This window comes from Danio rerio, chromosome 2, assembly GCF_052040795.2.
Source record: "Danio rerio strain M-AB ecotype USA chromosome 2, GRCz13ab, whole genome shotgun sequence".
In the NCBI taxonomy this organism is placed as follows: Eukaryota; Metazoa; Chordata; class Actinopteri; order Cypriniformes; family Danionidae; genus Danio; species Danio rerio.
The window spans coordinates 23,891,892-23,910,025 of NC_141022.1; the positions used below are offsets into that span (position 1 = coordinate 23,891,892).

Here is an 18,134-nt window from a genome sequence, read left to right on the forward strand (position 1 = left end):
TACGACAGAAAGTTTCAGTCAACGTCATTTTGACTCGAGAAAGTGTCTACAGTAAAGCTGTATATCATATGAGAAGCACTTTTCACAAAACAGACGCTTTATACACATAAATACTTAAATGTTTATTACTAACTTTTCTATGAACATGAGTTGATCACAACTGCAGATCAATGAAACATCTATGCGAAATCAGATCAATGCGAAATAGCCTACTGTAACGTCTGCAATTATGTGAATTAAATAAATAAATAAAAAAATGCAACATATATGAAAACATACACATCCTTACAGTCTCTGAAATGTTACCACTTACAGAAAAACTACACACAGCATACATTTAGTCCTTATTTAGGTTCATAAACAACACAAAATATAGCCCACAGTCAGAGCAGACCTCTTTTATGTGACTTTAATCTTCAGCAGCACGTGTAACCTTTTATTGGAGAATAATTCCCTCATTCAGATTTCTTAATAGTCCAAAAGGTGATGATAATAGTTAAACATGGCAGTTTGTTCACGTTTGCTGAAAAAGATAATGTGCTCTTTTTCTTCCGGCTTCTCCTTTTTTTTGCGCATGTCGCTCTTGCGTTTGTCAGTGTGTGACAGTATAGCGTTTCAAAAGCACGTCAATAATACAGCGCACATTATTATCATCAGCTCAAGAAGTTTGTTATTTCGAATATAGACACGCAGCGAGCGCAAGCAAGAAATCGAAACCACTCACGCTTCAGTCTGGCTCGTAAAAAACTACGGGGCACAAGGTAAAATCTGCTCTTTTTCTTGCTTTGTGGCTGTTCATCAAGACATGACAAGGTTTGTTTGAGCCCGGGTCGACCATGGCTCGTTTTTATATTTATATATAATTACGCTGTAATCTCTCGGCTGTGTATTTAAAACATGACGGTTCTTTTGTTTCAATTCTGGCTTGTTGCGTGAGCAAATGACGTATCTCTGAACTCGTCTGTCAGTGGGTTCTTTTCCAGTTTTTCTCAGTAGCTTTGGTGCATTTCTTACTACACTATTTACATTTGCACAACAGTTAATGCATTTCTCAAAACAATCAGTGCAAACTGCAAAACCTAGCTGATAACCTGCAAAAGCGCGTCACATGCTCAAAATGGATAGTTCATTCCTCAAAAGCAAGTATTCATGTCAATCAAACTGTCAGTATCGTCAAAATGAAAAGTCCTGACATCATTGTTTATGAACAAGATAGTCAAATGGATTAGTCATGTTTTCATTATGACAGTTTACTCTGGACATTTTTTCAATGCAAAAAAGTCAGATTTTGGTGACACTTCCAGAAAATGATCAAGACAGTACTATAGACTATTTGCACAGCCATTTGAAAACTACAGTGAGACATCACTGCATTGAGTGAGTTATCTGAGTACAAGACACTAAATATGTATGTTTCACATTTTTACTGCATTTGCTCTTTGCAATCCAAATTTACTCACAGCATTGTGCAAAAGAATAAACACACCCTTATTTACAACAAACATAAACTCGCTTTAGGTAGAGCTGTGCACAACTGTACACAATATTGCAGAACATATTGGAACTGAGCCTACAACATACACAGGTCTGTATATCATTCATCAAATTGTTCAATTTTAAAGACATTTTCAGGAAAATAAAGATTTAAATTTGTTTTATAAAATTTGTTTGACAGATTTTGACAACTAGTTCACTATTTTTGTATGTAATGACTCAAGTAATGAAATGAAGACTGTTAGTTTTATATAGAATGACTATTCAGCATTCACAAGTTTAGTTCATTTTGATTGACATGACAGAAGCAAATGATAATGTTATAAATAGTAGAGAGTTGTATGAAAGCAATTGATGCATGTCCAAAAGCATTCACAATTTGTTGAAAGGAATGAGAAACTGCTACTAGGATGTGCACAAATGACTAATTGTTTTGAGAAATGCATTAACTGTTGTGCAAATGTAAATAGTGTTGTGAGAAATGCACCAAAGTGACTGAGAAAAACGGTAAGAATCAGCCTCATGCTTCCCACTCCTTCATGACCACCAAAGAATCTCCTCAGGATACGGCCTGGTCCAGGATTATGGATCCAGAATTACTTTTCCCTGAATTGAATTATGTAAAGTAGAACTTACATTTGTTTGTTTATTTTTCTTTCTGTAGTATTTACCTAATCACAAAGATATCTATTTTGGTACATTGTAATCCTAAACATTGATTTACAATTAAAACTCCACTGAGTAATTTGTAATATACAGGTTGATGATATACAGTAAACATGTCTGCTTTTTCCTCTTCTTTTTTACAAAACTGAAAGTCGGCTGAGAATCCTGCAACTGATTTACTCCTGAGCAATCGAACATCTTATCACTCTAAGAATTTTGTCTAATAAAAAGTGTATATAAACTGTAACACATTCCGGCAATCTCTGTTAGTTTTAGATAACTGAATTCTGTTGGTCCATAATAACATATCTAAGTTTACAAATCAAGGAGTAACAACCTTCATGCAAAACATACCTGAAGGTTTTATTTACTCATAACACATATATCCACTTCCTTTTACTTATCATTATACGCTAGCTATAAGGATGTTTTGGCTTTTTCTTTTCTCTTTTTTCTATAAGGGTCATTGTTTATACTCTTGGTAGAACATATATAAAATCCTGTTCTTCCTGATATTCGTCAGACTGTGTCACTTACTGGAAACGTTGCTGTTGGGTTTGGTTAAGGTCAGTGCCTTTTTTGATATATTATATTATATTATATTATATTATATTATAAAAAAATATATTTATTATATTTAGTATGTTTGATATATATTTTTTTTAGATATATTTAAATAGAAATGAATTAATAGCCCCCCTTTAATTTTTCTTTTTCTTTTTTAAACATTTCCCAAATGCAGATTAACAGAGCAAAGACATTTTCAAATATTTTGTACTGTCATCATGGCAAAGATAAAATAAATCAATTATTAGAAATGAGTTATTAAAATTATTATGTTTAAAAATGTGTTGAGAAAATCTTACCTCCAATAAACAGAAATTGGAAAAAAAATAAACGGGGTTAATAATTCGGGGGGTTTATTAATTCTGACTTCAAATATTTTTTATATTGATTTACATTGTTATAAATTAATTGATTTTAATTTGCCATTAAAATTGACTTTTCTTGTTTTAGATGTATATACAGTTTGTCCTCCTGGTTTTTGTCCTGAATCTTCAGGCTGTAACTGCATACCCTCATGGACGGGTTAGTGGTGTGTGTTCATCTATGGTTCCAGGACATGGGACTTACTCGTTGACTAACTTAGATTCTCCATATACTGTAACCTCAGATGTCTTATACTATACTGATGGGCAGGTGATCACAGGTTAGTAATGGTGTCTGTAAAAACATACATAAATGGTAACAACTATAATAATGTTTTCTTTTTTTAGAACAAACAGTGAACTGTACATGTATCAGTATTTATAAAACTTTGTTAACATTAGTTAATGAACACAGTTAATAGGACAAATTCATTCATTGTTAATTTCTGTTAATTTATTGTGCATTAACTAAGGATAAACACCATCAATTATCATTTTACATTTTGATCTATGATTGTATACAAGAATTGTTCATTCTAAGTTTATGTTAGTAAATACATTAACTATTCTGAGCATATAAATTAAGTTCGCTTCCTGAAAGTACAAAATTAAAGTGTGGAAATACATGATTTTAGAGCCTTTCTTGTAGAGTTGCTATACATTTTCACTCTGGAATTTAATCTGCTATTCTCCTTTTATTTAATTACTTGTTTATTAATTATACTTTTTTTTTGGTTAGTGACACTACAAGGGGATAACTCTGAGTTTAGGGGCTTTCTTCTTCAGGCCATTAATTGGATGGGACCAGTAGGAACTTTTACAATCATTGAAAACAGTTCTCAATTACTCAACTGTGGAACGGAGGTAAGATACTTAAAACAGTTTTCATTGTACTCGCTATTGTAATGTGCATCGCTATACAATCATATGCTCAAAACTCTTTAAACAAGGCTGCTTTCTAATATTCAGCAGTTCATTTCACATTCGTATTCAAATTTGACTGAAGTTGTTGGGTATTAGGAACCACTTTCAATTTGAAGCTTGTTCCGAATTTACAGGACGCTTCGATTCAATCAAATCTGCAATTGTTGATGTGCAGGACTGCTTAAAGTTGAATGAATAGTTTACCAAAAAAAAAAGATTTGCTTATTATTTACTCCAAACCTTTATCAGTTTCTCTCATCTGTTCAAAACAAAATAATATATTTTGAAGAATACTGGAAAACTGGATGTTTTGTGTGTGTTCATTTACAGTACATGACGTCAGCATTTTGAGAGCTAACTTGAGAGCTAAGCAAAGTGCAACTGTGAAAAAAAACTATAATTTTTCAAAAAAATATATAATATTACCATCTCAGTGTAAATGACAAAATGCTAATAAAAATTCCTTTAGAGGGCGCTGTTTACACTTTTGCGTATTTGAGATATAGGATACTTTTTTGTACATTTCAGATACATAACCTTATTGTACATGTCCATGAGAAGACGAGGGTAGTTGTACAGATCACCCAGCGAACCAATTCCCGACACACAACAATAGTGTTTTCACAAGCAAATTTTTTGAGAAAATGTAAACTGCGACCACATAGTTTTATCTTGATTTCAGATTGCCTTAATCTCTTTTTTGGAACTGTGCTTTATCGGACTATCAAAATAGAGCCCTCAGTGTCTGGAATTAAGAATCGGACACTTGTTAAAAAAATGATTTTAATTCTGCTTTTCAATTCCTGTGTACACACTTTTTATTTTTTCACAAGGCAATCTGGCAGATGATTAAGCGCTGGTGAGATACCAGGACTTTGAATAGTAAATGAAACATTAGTTTATAAGATGGACCATAGGAATTGATCAAATGTGTGGCTACATTTGGGATTGAATGATGGCAAAGCTATAATTATTGTAATTAATGAAAATGTTGCAAGCAAGGTGTCACGACCGAACATGACCAAGCATCTGCGGTTGGTTCAAAACATCAAATTAAAAGAATGCACCATGTGTTGTGTGTTTTAATTTGACTTTTTTAAAAGTGTAGCTGAGCAGCTGAGTGCTGGTTTTGGTTTGTGTCACTCCACTGCTGCTCATTCACAAACAGTGGGACGCACACTGGAGAGACAGATTTCAGTTTTGTCATTGATAATCATAGGTTTTGTATTGGAGTTGAACATTTTTTATACCAGTCCCGATACATTTAATATTGTTGTTTTGCAAAGCCAAATATGCATTAACAGCAACATTTATTTTTTGAAATATCCTTCACTCCCATCAAACAGAAGCTCTAGCAGCACTGAGAACTTTTTTTTATAAGAAACAACACTGTGAATGCTTTATTTCACATTTATCATGAATATATATATATATATATATATATATATATATATATATATATATATATATATATATATATATATATATATATATTAATCTATATCATATTATATCATATTCATATATATCATAAATTGTCATCTGCTTTTGCATTATTATATTAAAATATCAGAAAGGCCATATCAGACCTCATCAGAGAAGTGGTTGAAAGTTAAAAGAAATGCATTTAAATGCCTGGTGTGATCAGTAATGTGTTTCCTCTGTCCACATCATGTGATCATAAAGATGAAAACGCATCTTAATGCCAGTGTGAACAAGGCGTAAATGTTTGAGTTTTATTATTAATATTATTATTTTTTTACTACATTAGATTCGAAACTGGCTATCAAAATAGATAAGTGGAATTGATTAAATTTAATTCCCAGCCCTAAAAATATACCCCTGTAAATATCATGGTGCGAAAGGGAACAACAGTTGTTGGGTTCAGAAACGGTTTTCGTGGTTTCATAAAAATGTAGGCTGAAGCATGTATTTCCAATGCGCCTGTGTTGAGATACTATGTTTTAGTTATGGATTAATAATATGAATTCACCAAGTATTGATCGAGCATTAATATTACAACATTTTTCTCGTGATTTTTGGAGTTCCATTTGAACTGTCTACAAGTAAAGGAAATTGTAGTCAACACTGTTGTCACGTACTGTATATACATCTCTGTATATCAGATCCATAAATCAGGTCTTAAAGTGACAGTATTCAAATATACTGCTTTCTGTGTGTAAAGATTTTGTTGTTGTTTTCTGCTGTTGTTGCAAACACACAAGTTTAATATACAGTAACAGCACCTTTTTCAAGTTTTGACACTTAACTTAAGGGGATAGTTCACCTAAAAATGAAAATTCTGTCACTGTTTACTCACCATTTAGTTTGTTTGTTTGTTTGTTTGTGGTTCTGTTGACCATAATATACTGAAGAATGTTTGAAACCTGTAATCACTGATGCCTGTAGTTTTTGCTTTCCTACTTTGGAAGTCAATGGTTATAAGTTTTAAACATTCTTCATTATTTCTGTCTTGGAATAAACTGCTTTGGAACAAGTAAAGGGTGAGTAAACAGTGACAAAACTTTCATTGTTGGGTGAACTTTCCAATTAATTTCATGTTCAAAATTCACGATTTATTATTAACAAAATACACTATTAAACACTTCATTCTTTTTTCAAATAAACTCCATCAAAACATTATCACCCAACACAACACACAAAAAAACAACACTAACAAGACAATACACACTCTGCTGTCCATCATTCACCTTAACATAAAGCAGCATTTGGTAAACTATATTTTTATATTTCAGGGCTCAGCAGTCAGTCATAACTCAAGTATATTAAAATCAACAGTTGTGGCTCAGTGGAACGCTCCTAACAGTAACAACACTGATATTTGGTTCAGGTAAAATATATTTCACTTGTTCAGACTGTTATGCTTATATTCCCTTTTGAATTACATCAGTTTGAAGCATTAATTAAAACCTGTCATTAATGTTTCTTGCAGTTAAAAAGTATACTAATGAGACCAAATGTTATTTATTTGTATGTCGTGGTTGTATATTGTGTTAATGAACAGTATAGATGTTGGTGTAAATACAGTATGTGGTGATCAATTACATATTGAGTGTGCATTATTTTCTAGTAATTTACTTAAGTTTGGTGAAATGGAACTGTATTGCAGTCAAGATTTTAGCTGTGCTTTTTCTGCTGTCTGAGTGTAAATAAACTTGATGCTTTTGCAGGGCAACTTTTGTCCAGAATATCTCTGTCTATTGGGTTGATGTTGTAAGTCCACTTATTACATACCTGGCCACAGATCCTACAAATTCAACAGTCCTCCCGCCAAATTCAACAGGCCTCCCACCAAATTCAACAGTCCTCCCGCCAAATTCAACGGGCCTCCCACCAAATTCAACAGTCCTCCCGCCAAATTCAACGGGCCTCCCACCAAATTCAACAGTCCTCCCGCCAAATTCAACAGTCCTTCCACCACATTCAACAGTCCTTCCACCAAATTCAACAGTCCTTCCACCAAATTCAACAGTCCTTCCACCAAATTCAACAGTCCTTCCACCAAATTCAACAGTTCTTCCACCGAATTCAACAGTCCTTCCACCAAATTCAACAGTTTCTACAACCCATACGACAGTTCTGTCACCAGCCACCACAAAACGCAACAGCAGTCCATCAGTGTCTGTCACCGTGTGTCTTCTTCTTCTACCTCTGCTGGCAATAATTTAAAAACTGGAAAAATCTTTACAAAATCAGCTTTAAAAAAACACTTCACTATCAATGATATTACTTTAAAGGTGCCATTTAAAGAATGAAAGTCTTGACATACCTAGGCATGGCTGAATAATAAGACTTCAGTACATGCTGAAATTACTTGCCGTGAGCCTCAAACACCAATGTTTCCCTTTTCTCATGTATATCCTGTGAGTGTAAAATCTCCTATAAGGTTAAAAACAGGGCATTCTGAACAAAACACAAACTCTGACGTTCCACACAGGATCATTAATGTGCACGTCCCAGGTTGCACAATATTTCCTAGTGAGATTACAACAATGATATTTTCTCACTTAATTTTAAGTCTATCTAAGCTTATATTAAACATGCTATGTATGTGGCACAAGATACGTGTAACAGGAGTTGCACGTGCAAAGGGTCTAAAAAGGAGCAGTTTTGTGAAGCAGGCAGCAACCACAGAATGTTCCCAACTTGTCATAGCACAAAATGCAGGATATACAGATTGTCAATTTATTCAGTGCTAGTTTGAGGTCTGTTTTAATGTATATTTTTTATTTTTAACATGTATATTGTGAAATTTCTTGTGTATGTTTGTGATGAGGCAATGCACAAATGTAAACTTTTGAGTATGTGTTTAATGTACTGTACGTTTATGTCATATCACTCAGCTTTTGTGTGTGCTCTTTTGAGTGGAAGGACGCCAAAACTTTACAACTTTAGAAAATTCATCTGTTTAGGTAGAGGTTAATATTAACTTATTTAATATACAACTCTTAATACATCTCTGTCTGTCCCTTTTGTTAAGTTGTATTGTAATGAGCCGATAACTCAGGAGAAAGGCTACTATAGTTTCATAAAAGTGTCTCACTCATTTTTTCAGCTAGTCAGTTTGTTAAAATCTTTTTGACAAATTAAGTGTGATTATTTTGCATGTGTGTATTTCAGAGTACATAACAGTGTATTTGAGCAGGCGGTAGCTATGTTTCCATCCAAAGATGCAAATAAAAGACATGCCTAATAAAGCAGCGTTTCCAATCAGTCAAAGAGAAAAAAATGTCACTTCCTGATTAACTGGCATCAAATATCAACAGTATGACAAGCTGTGTGAATCTTTTCTTTATTTAATAAATGACTTTCACCTCAGAAGACAGTATGCCGACACGTAATGAACGTGTGGTGGCGTTTGAAGGTGTCAGACGCGGAGGACAGATGCGCTTGACAGTTCTGGAGGTAATTAATAATATCATAGCACTAATACTGAAGTGATCAGAATGACCAAAATAACATTTCAGATGTTTTTCAATGTGCTCAGCCTCCTGGTTTGTCCATTCATACACATTTTTGTCATCACATGATCTCTCTCTTATAATGCGCTTATTGGAATGTAAAATTGTTTCCATCATAGTTTATGCGCATCTTTTCATATCAAATTAAAACTTTGTCCAACTCAGTTATACACTCAGTTATGTTTTTTATGCGCAAATCCAAAATGTGCATAAAAAGAGGTTGATGGAAACATAGCTATTGACACAAGATGGAGCATCAGTGCAGAGCTCATTAATATTCACAACCATTCCAAATATGGTCAAAATTGAGCGTGTCGTTCTAGGGGTAATGTTACAAAGTTATAAATGAGCATATAAAACCAAAATTTCTAGAGAATGTTTGAACTTACCTAAGCCACATTCCTACTTTGCAGATATCAGAGAACAATTTAACTTGTTGATTCAATGCAGTATATGGCACCTTTAAATTGTATACTAGGCTTGGGTAAAATATGGACAAATTCAACAGTTGGGTTTGAGATAAGGTAAAAATATACTAAAAATAACTCAGGAGTTGTTGTTTTTAATATATATTTTACTCAAATTGGATGTCAAATTTGTGTTAAAACAAAGCTTAAACAACCATTTTCTATGGTCAGGGCCATTATAACACGTAATAATTCATTTTATAGCTGTTCTAACACAAAATGTCATTGTTCTGTTATATTTATATGTAGTGTATATAATAAAACTTGAATGAAATAAATGTATTTGTATCTCATATCTTGACTGTTTAATACCCAAAGCATGAAACTGAATGCAGCTTTAGTTTACAGTGTGTTTGTGTGTGAAAAAAACTGCAAAAACAGATGTCAAAACCACTTTAGTTTTATTTCTTCTTCTAAAGCAAAAGTGGACACAAATACAAACAAGAACAAACTTTGTACATATATCATACGCCATGTCTGTGAGTTTGTGTGTGTGTGTGTGAGCAGTACAGTACACAGGAGGAGTGTTTGTCTGTATGATCAGTAGACCCACGGCTCCTCTGCTGTCCAGTTACAGGAGCTGCCTTTATGGGGTCCCGCAGGACCACCAGAGGGCCAGTGCCCTTCTGATTTAGCACCGTTCTTTATTGAGAGGTGACTGCCAGCGTTGGGAGGGGGTTGGGGGGGGGGTTCTGGGTTCAGTGCGTCCAGTATGTAAAGGAGGGACAGTCATCATTGGCTTTTGTTCCTGCAGGACAGACAGCAGGCCTTCCTGTAGTACCAGTGAGTGCACAGCTTCACCCGCAGCACCAGGGCACAGTTAGCGGTCGGTTTATCTTGACACGCATCATCAGCTGTGGGAGATTGAGAAACCCTTTTAAAAGATATTCAAAAGTGTCCTTATAATTTAGTTTACTTCTATTCGTCAAAAATATGAGTTGTTCCAGTGTGAAAGCATAGCCATTCATTATGTAAAATTTTCTTTTAATAAGTGCTGATATTTTAAACATTCTAGTCACCAAAGAATGCTAAAAAGTAAACATGTTGAGAATAACACAAAAATGTCACAGTTCCCACAAAGCTATGAAGCAGAAAATATATATTTTTAACATTGATAATACTTACTAACTCCCAGGGCTATTTATATTGAAGTAGATTTTTAGCCACACCATGTTGGTGTTTCATAATCTTAATTTTTTACAACCTGGAGGACCAGGACAAACATACATACAATTCCTAATTCACCTATAGGGCATGGATTTGGACTGTGGGGGAAACCGGAGCACCCGGAGGAATCCCATGCAAACACGAGGGAGAACATGCAAACTCCACACAGAAATGCCAACTGACCAAACCAGCGAACTTCTTGCTGTGAGGTGACAGTGCTACACACTGCGCCACAGCGCTGCCCATAGCATAGTATGTTTCAGTATAAAATATTCAAATTACTTAGATGTTTATAACTGATATTCATTAATAGCAAAGACTTCCTCAGTTGTTTGTTATTTTAGAATCAGGTTTACCTTATCAGAGTCTAGTTTGCCACCCCCAACATTGATAATTATAAGAATTATTAAAGTCAATGTGAAATCAAAATGTGCAATGTTCATTTACTACCACATATTGTTATTCCTAATGTAAACTATTTGTGCATGTTGATCCACTGAAAAACTGTTTATTTTGGTAATCTTTAATCAAAGCTTCACATTTCGAGTCGAGTTTCTTCTTTGTTCAGGGTGTTTGCAGGGTTTTAAAAAGTATTAAAAGTTGCTAAACTATTTATGAGAAAATTAAGGCCCTTAAAAGACATTAAAAAGTCTTAATCACATTTTAATGAGGTCTTAAATTTAGTTCAAGCATTATCTAAAGTGTTTGACTTCAAAAAGCATAAATATATTTATTTTCCTCCTAATATTACCAACGGCTTGCTCGATTGGTTCGGGCCGGGATGTATCAGGCCAAGCTCCTCTGTCTGTGTGATGTCACGTAATTTGCGAAAAGGTGATGTGGCGCTCTCCACATGTAGCGAAACCATGAAGCGAAACAGATGGCAAAATGGGAAAATGTAAGTTTGTGTACTCCTGGTTGAGGAAAGATGAGTTTAAACTATGGCTGAAGCCTGTCGCTGAAAACAACTTACTGCGTAATTTATTCTTCCAAGCTTTGTTTCTGATGCTTTATTGATTTATTTAACTACAACTGTTTATTCAGTTAAAGGTTTGATACTGATTACAACTTGAAGAGGCGATGAGGAATGTTCTGAGATGATCTTTAAAAGTCTTAAAAAAGTATTGAAAATACCTTTAGGATTCCTGCATATACCCTGTTGTTGATGTCAGTTTGATGGCTTCAGCTATAACACACACAGTTTCAATTTACCAGAACTGCTAAGTTAAGCTGCTTTGACACAATCTACATAGTTAAAACACTATAGAAATAAACATGAATTGAACTGAATCGATAATATGCTTAACCATGCCCCTTTTACCATTAGTTTGTTATGAGAGAATGATCCAAAATCCCACTTCCTACTAAATATTCCATTTTAGTTGAAAGCACGTTAACACACTGAAAAACTCTTAGCAACTTCTAGTTTTAGTTTTTCGTGGTTGTGTGATCACTGAATCCAACGCAAAATCAACAAAAAGTCGCTAACTTTTGCTATCCAGCATAACTCCTAATTTAATCTCAAAATAATTAATTACAAACCATATGATCAAATAATATTTATTTCAGTAATCAATTAATTATTTAACATGACTTATAAGCGAAAAATGACAATCATTACTCTATATGGAAGTGGGGGTTGTTTTGCAGTGTGAGTGATTTACATGTGAAGTCAATGCAAAGATGCTTTAGACAGCCATACCCATGGTTAATCAGCTATAAATCACATATAAATTTCCCAATATTTGTATTTTATTAATGTCTACCCCAACCCTAAACCCAACCGTCACAGTAATGTAAAAACAGATCTGGAGTCTTCTCTATTAGTATAGCTGATTAACCATGTAGATGGTTGATAACAGCCTTCTGAACAGAATGATGCAACTGGCCTATATCTATCAGCTGATAACCACTGATAACACCCATTCAATCGAATGATAACATTTGAAGCGGGTGATAATAAGCAAACAGCAACACTCGTGATCTGTTGTAATGTTACCAACACAAATCCTGATCTTATGCTTTATTCAACAACGAAATCTGCCTGAATCTCACAGTACACCTGGAATTTTTAAAAGCCTAACTGATAATATTTTACTTGAAAGGTGTGTTCATAAGACAGTTATGACACATTTCTAAACATTACATGGTATATGTAATGAATATGAAGGAGATTTAAACAGGCATATGACTTAACTGTTAAGTGTGATTCGCTTAGTTAAGTCATTTTAAATGCAAAAGGTGACACTGTTTGAAATGTTGGTGACACAAATACATCACACAACCTGTCTCTGTTTTGACTTCTTGACATTACTAAGAAAACTAAACCTGTCAGTGTCTGTCATCACAACTTAAAAAAATATTATGAAATTGCAAATATTGACACTAAATATTATTATAATGGCATATTAAATTAGTTCCACTGTAGCTGAGGTCAAGGAAAAAAAAATAGTCAAGAATAGTCACATTTTTACTAAGATTTTTAAAATAAAATTTACATACGTTCCACTAAGTAAAGTGATCAAAATATGCATGACCATTATAATGGCTTCATGACAATCATGTTTATGAACGAATTATGACAAGTTATGTAGTCTTGATAATGTCAAGCTGTCATGACAAAAACAAAAACAGGTTGTGGTTTGTTTGTCAAGTTGTAATGACAAAGACATCTCAAACAATGTCATCTTTCCATTTAAATTAATAAAACTGAGTGAAAGACACTTAATGACAAAATAATCTGTCATGTCATGATTACAAAGAGGTCATGGTATATTATAAATGTCTTATGAGCAACCCCTTCAAGTAATGATGTTAATAATAAATCAATAAACATTAAAGTCAAATTATCATACTCGTCATAAATTCAAGTAATGTATAATAATTGCAGAAATATTAATTTTAATTAAATATTAAAACATTTTTACAAATGTATACCATGTTAAAATACCAGTTTAACCCCTTAGCATTAGTAGACTCCTGTAACTTCTAGCTCATGGGCAGAACGCTTGCAAGTTAATAGTAGCGAAAACTTTAAATAAATAAATAACATAGTTAAATATACAGTATATTTAAAGTATCTGTGATGCTGGAATCATTGTTTAAATGCAGAAATTAAATCAAATACCTGAAATATCCATATTTACATTTATTTTTTTAAATGTGTAAACCCCATTTTATAACAGAGAAACTTAGTAAGTAAATTAATTAATAATCTAAGCTAAATGTTACAAACAGGGTTCACACTCTTTCACAAACAGCAGATTTAAAGACTTTTTAAAGCATTAATTTTAAATCAGCATATGTAGCGTCATGAAAGTCCTTACTGTACTTAACATTTCTCTTACACTTAATATTTACCTTATTTAATATTTATATTTACATTGTGTAATGAGAATGCTTTGAAGATGTCATTTAAAAAAATAGACCATTTTAAACTGTTCAAAGAACTTTAATAAATTTGTTAATATTAAAAATCAAATATTAATAAAATGTGCATTTGTTTGTCATTTTTTGTTCTTGTACAAGATTTCAAGATTTTTTAATTAAGAATTTCTTTTTTTTGTGTTCTGTTTTTTACAGCAGCACACACTGTAAGCCAATTTTATTTTTATTTAAAGGGCATCTATTTTACCCCTTTTTCAAGATTTAAAATAAGTCTCTTGTGTCTCCAGTATGTGTTTGTAAAGTTTCAGCTCAAAACACCCATCGTATATTACAGAATATTAGAATTTTCAGCTCTGAACACCCACGCGCCTGTCAGAGTGTCCCCGTCACGGCTGTGTCAGATAAACAGCACAGTGACAGACATGAAGGAAACAGATCTCACGTAACGTTTGTGAGAAATAATACCATAAGAACTTTCCCAATGATTATTTGATGTATTTGTTGTGGAGTTAATTCAAGCCTTTCGATGAGTCACACACAATGTCATTACAAAGTTCACACACACACAAACAGACACACACATACAACGCACACGTTTAACTTTGCACTGTTTTTGCACACCATACGTGAGAGCAAACAGTAATCTCCGCTGCTGTATTGATATCCGTTATGTTGATGTACAAAATAAACCTGACTTAACATTCACAAATCAGAATTGAAGGGTCTTCTTTTATATTTGTACTGACATGCGGCTGTGGTGATAAAGTAAAGCTGAGGTAAATCGCTGTAATTCATTACAAACATGCACTATTTTAAACTTGTGAAACTAACTCTTGATCACATTTGATGATGATTGATGATCACAGAGAGCTCAACAGATCTTTTAATACCAGTTGCTTTGCGCACGTCCTGTCTTGTTGATAGGATTATACGTGTTACTACAGAGACATGTTAATAAGTGGCTGTCAATCAAATTGGTGGGCAGAAAAATTACACTCCTACATCACGTTACTGTGGGTCTCAAAATGGGAGGGATTTGGATCCTATTTTAACGCCAGGAAATTTGAAAAAAGAAACCTATTGTCTTTATATCACCTCAATATAACTGTGGACCCACTATACCAACACACAGTTCTGTCCGAACAGCTTACAAAAGATTATTTTCATCATAGGTGCCCTTTAATTCAAGCACATTCAAGGACCTTGTTTGTTTTTAAGTACTTTCTAGCCCTTGAATCTATATGTCTGAAATTTAAATGCTTTCAAGTACTTTCAAAAATTGTGGGAACCCTGTACAAATAATTTAATAGTTTTGAGCAGTAATACATTCACTCTATCAAGGGCAGAAATTTAAGAAAGCACTGTTTTGTTTTTAGTTTTGGTTCTCTTTGTTTTTTAATGTTTTTATTAGATAAGAATGTGTGGATGAGGAGAAACAATGGGAAGAAGAGAGGTAGAGTTGAACAATATAAGCAAAAGCCTGTTAACCAAATCACTGTGTTTTATGTCTGAATAATAAAAATACAAAAGACAATTGCTCATATAGGAATTGTCTGTTTGACAACAAATAAAACACTTTGGCCAGTTTGCTGAACCTGTTAAAAATTCTTGGAAACATTTTGAGTTTGTTTTTTTAACTACATTTGATAGCACTAGTGTCTCAGCCATTACACACTCCACTTTTATAAGGCAAATTTAGAGAAGTGCTTTAAGCAGATCTGGAACATCTGCGAGTGCAGGTCTGTACCACGTTCTCCACTACTAAATCTCTGGCCAAGTCCAAAAACACAAAGCCGCCTGCCAAACTGACGACATGCGTGATGCACTTGCCCTGCGAAGATTAAAAACAACAAAGCATTAATCTGGTCTAAATTTCACTGGAATTAGCTTGTGTAGTGCCAAGATAGATCCACATGTGCTTTTAATCGAACCAAGTGTTTTAACACACACTCGTTTCTGTGTTTCATTAGAAGGTACAGCGTAAACTGCTTACAACTGGCACGAACAAACAACAGCTATGCCAGGCTGCGTCCTGACAGCATCTTTCTAAATAAAGATAGAGGAGATTTCACTTGGGAAAAGTCTGCAATGCGTATGAAAGCTTCAGTCTGTTAGTATCAGGGTTGGGTGGTATGAGTACTTTCATTTTGAGGTAATAATATACTTCACGACATAATAATTAAACTTAAAAACATCAGAAATGAAGAAGACTTCACTAGAGCTGTGGTTAAATTAGTTTTGAGAAATTATTTATCAAGTTATTTGTCAAAATCCATCACTTCTTTCTCTTAAATCAACTCTTTGAATTTTCTCAAGCAAACTTTTTGGTCCCACTTTATATTAAGTGGCCTTAACTAACATGTACTTATACAGGAGTTAATAGTTTGTTACAATGTACTTAGTGTGTAAATACATGTATTTACTGTGTACTTAAATTAAATTGATTGCTTGATTAAATACATGTAATTACATCTGTAGTTAACTTTTGTAATTACATTTGTAAATACACTGTTGACCATCCCTTACACCTTAACCCACAGTTAAACCTACCAATGGCACCAAACCTGTCCATAACCCAACCTCTATCCCAACTCAAAAGCACCACAAGTGTTCTCAAATACATTATAAACACAGTAAGTACATTGTATTTATTTTTCATGCAAGTACATAGTAGTTAAGGACACTTAATATAAAGTGGGACCAATTTTTTAAATTTATTTTTATTTTATTTTTTTCCATCCATCACAGCCTGATATTTTGCAATTTGGACCTTGTTAAATATAGTAAGGATAAGCAAAGTTGGATATTAGCTAATAATTTCAAACTCCTTTTTTGCTGATGCCGATGTATCTTTTTTTAGTGTTTTTGAGAAGTGATCATTTACCGGCTAATTTTCAAAGTCAGTTTAAAGTTAAAGAGTTAGCTTTGAGTTTTTTTTCCATAAATGTTACCTTCCTCCAATAAATTATAATCTCTCAGATTTTATGACCCCAATTGATGCTTTGTTTCTATTTAGAACAAATATTCATTTCATTGCATTTCATCTGAATTAATTTGTCATGAGGCAGATACTGAATTGAGCTCTGTATGAATGTGTATTGTGTATTTTATTGTCATTTTCCAAGTCTAAGGTTTAATGTGAATCTATGTGAATCAGTCATGTCATGACCTGGGGGAGGCTGTTCGTTGGCAATCTGTAGCACTACACAAGTGAATGAACTTACTTAGAGATATAGCACAATTATTCTGTACTCACATTCGCAGTTTCAAGTTGGTAATCCAAAACAATCTTAGGCTACGTCTACACTAAGCCGGATGTATTTTCTTGTCTAAAAATGCTCCATGGCCACACTATTGTTTTTAATTCTTTTTCATCATCCATACTAAAATGACCGAGAATGGAATTCTGAGAATGCAGCCGTAAGACACTTTTACATGTATCATATCTGCCTGGTGTTTATTCATTTTACGTTTCTTTGAAAATTCGCGGCAAAATGTCACACCTATCATCTGTTTCCACCGCTGAACAATAACTCCCAGTAAACATTTCCTGTCCTTTGAAAAGAGGCAATATGGAGCATGTACAAACTGACATTACTCTTTAATAAGGCTGTCAAAACAGACATCATTCAAAACATCTGCTTTACAACGTTATCCTCTATGTTAGCTGAATTGGTCACATGACTGCGTCAATTGGCTAAAATGTAAAAACAAACCTCCTTTTTCACAGTCCACACGGCTACATGAAAATCGCGTTTTCAAATTCATCTATTAGTATGGACATGGCCAAAACACAGGTAATAACATGCACCTAACATGCACCTCTCAAAAAATTTAACAAGAAGTTGTGTACTTAGCCATGCCCACTTGTTTACATGTCACTTAAAACAATTGCGGTAACAATATATACCCAGGGCTATATTTGGTTTAATTGTACCTGGTGGTTCAGTGGTGCAGGGCTGAACCTCACAGCTCTGTCTGGCCTCTGGTCTCAGTGTTGTATCACAGCTGTGGCCGAGCTCTTCTCCTTGATAACACTTCACCTCTCGTACTCGCACTCCAATCCCACACGTCTTACTGCACTGCACGACAAACACACAAACACAAAGATTTTAATC

At 33.8% G+C, this 18,134-nt stretch overlaps 2 protein-coding genes across 10 annotated transcripts in view; one reads left to right on the top strand and one right to left on the bottom strand.

Annotated features, from left to right (window-relative positions):
- Nucleotides 1-2,681: 2,681 nt before the first annotated feature.
- On the top strand, nt 2,682-9,740 carry si:ch73-14h1.2. Of its 3 annotated transcripts, none has more exons than XM_087240711.1 (6): nt 2,682-2,726; nt 3,178-3,370; nt 3,829-3,953; nt 6,770-6,864; nt 7,205-7,401; nt 7,528-9,740. In XM_087240711.1, exons 2-6 carry the CDS (start codon nt 3,178-3,180, stop codon nt 7,701-7,703), a joined length of 786 nt encoding a protein of 261 aa, XP_087096837.1. In that variant the 5' UTR covers nt 2,682-2,726; the 3' UTR covers nt 7,704-9,740. The 3 variants fall into 3 exon arrangements, with proteins under 3 accessions (XP_087096837.1, XP_087096838.1, XP_087096836.1); XM_087240712.1 differs by having other exon boundaries at nt 7,205-7,379; XM_087240710.1 differs by having other exon boundaries at nt 7,205-9,740.
- Nucleotides 9,741-9,846: 106 nt separating this feature from the next.
- si:ch211-267e7.3 overlaps nt 9,847-18,134 on the bottom strand; it is a 47,162-nt gene continuing 38,874 nt past the window's right edge. For all 7 annotated transcript variants that reach the window (XM_087240701.1, XM_087240698.1, XM_087240699.1 and 4 more), the window contains 2 exons: nt 17,954-18,098; nt 9,847-10,316 (listed from right to left, as the gene is read on the bottom strand). In XM_087240701.1, the coding sequence (XP_087096827.1) occupies nt 10,195-10,316; nt 17,954-18,098 (267 nt within the window). In that variant the 3' untranslated portion in view covers nt 9,847-10,194. The remainder of the gene's footprint in view (nt 10,317-17,953; nt 18,099-18,134) is intronic.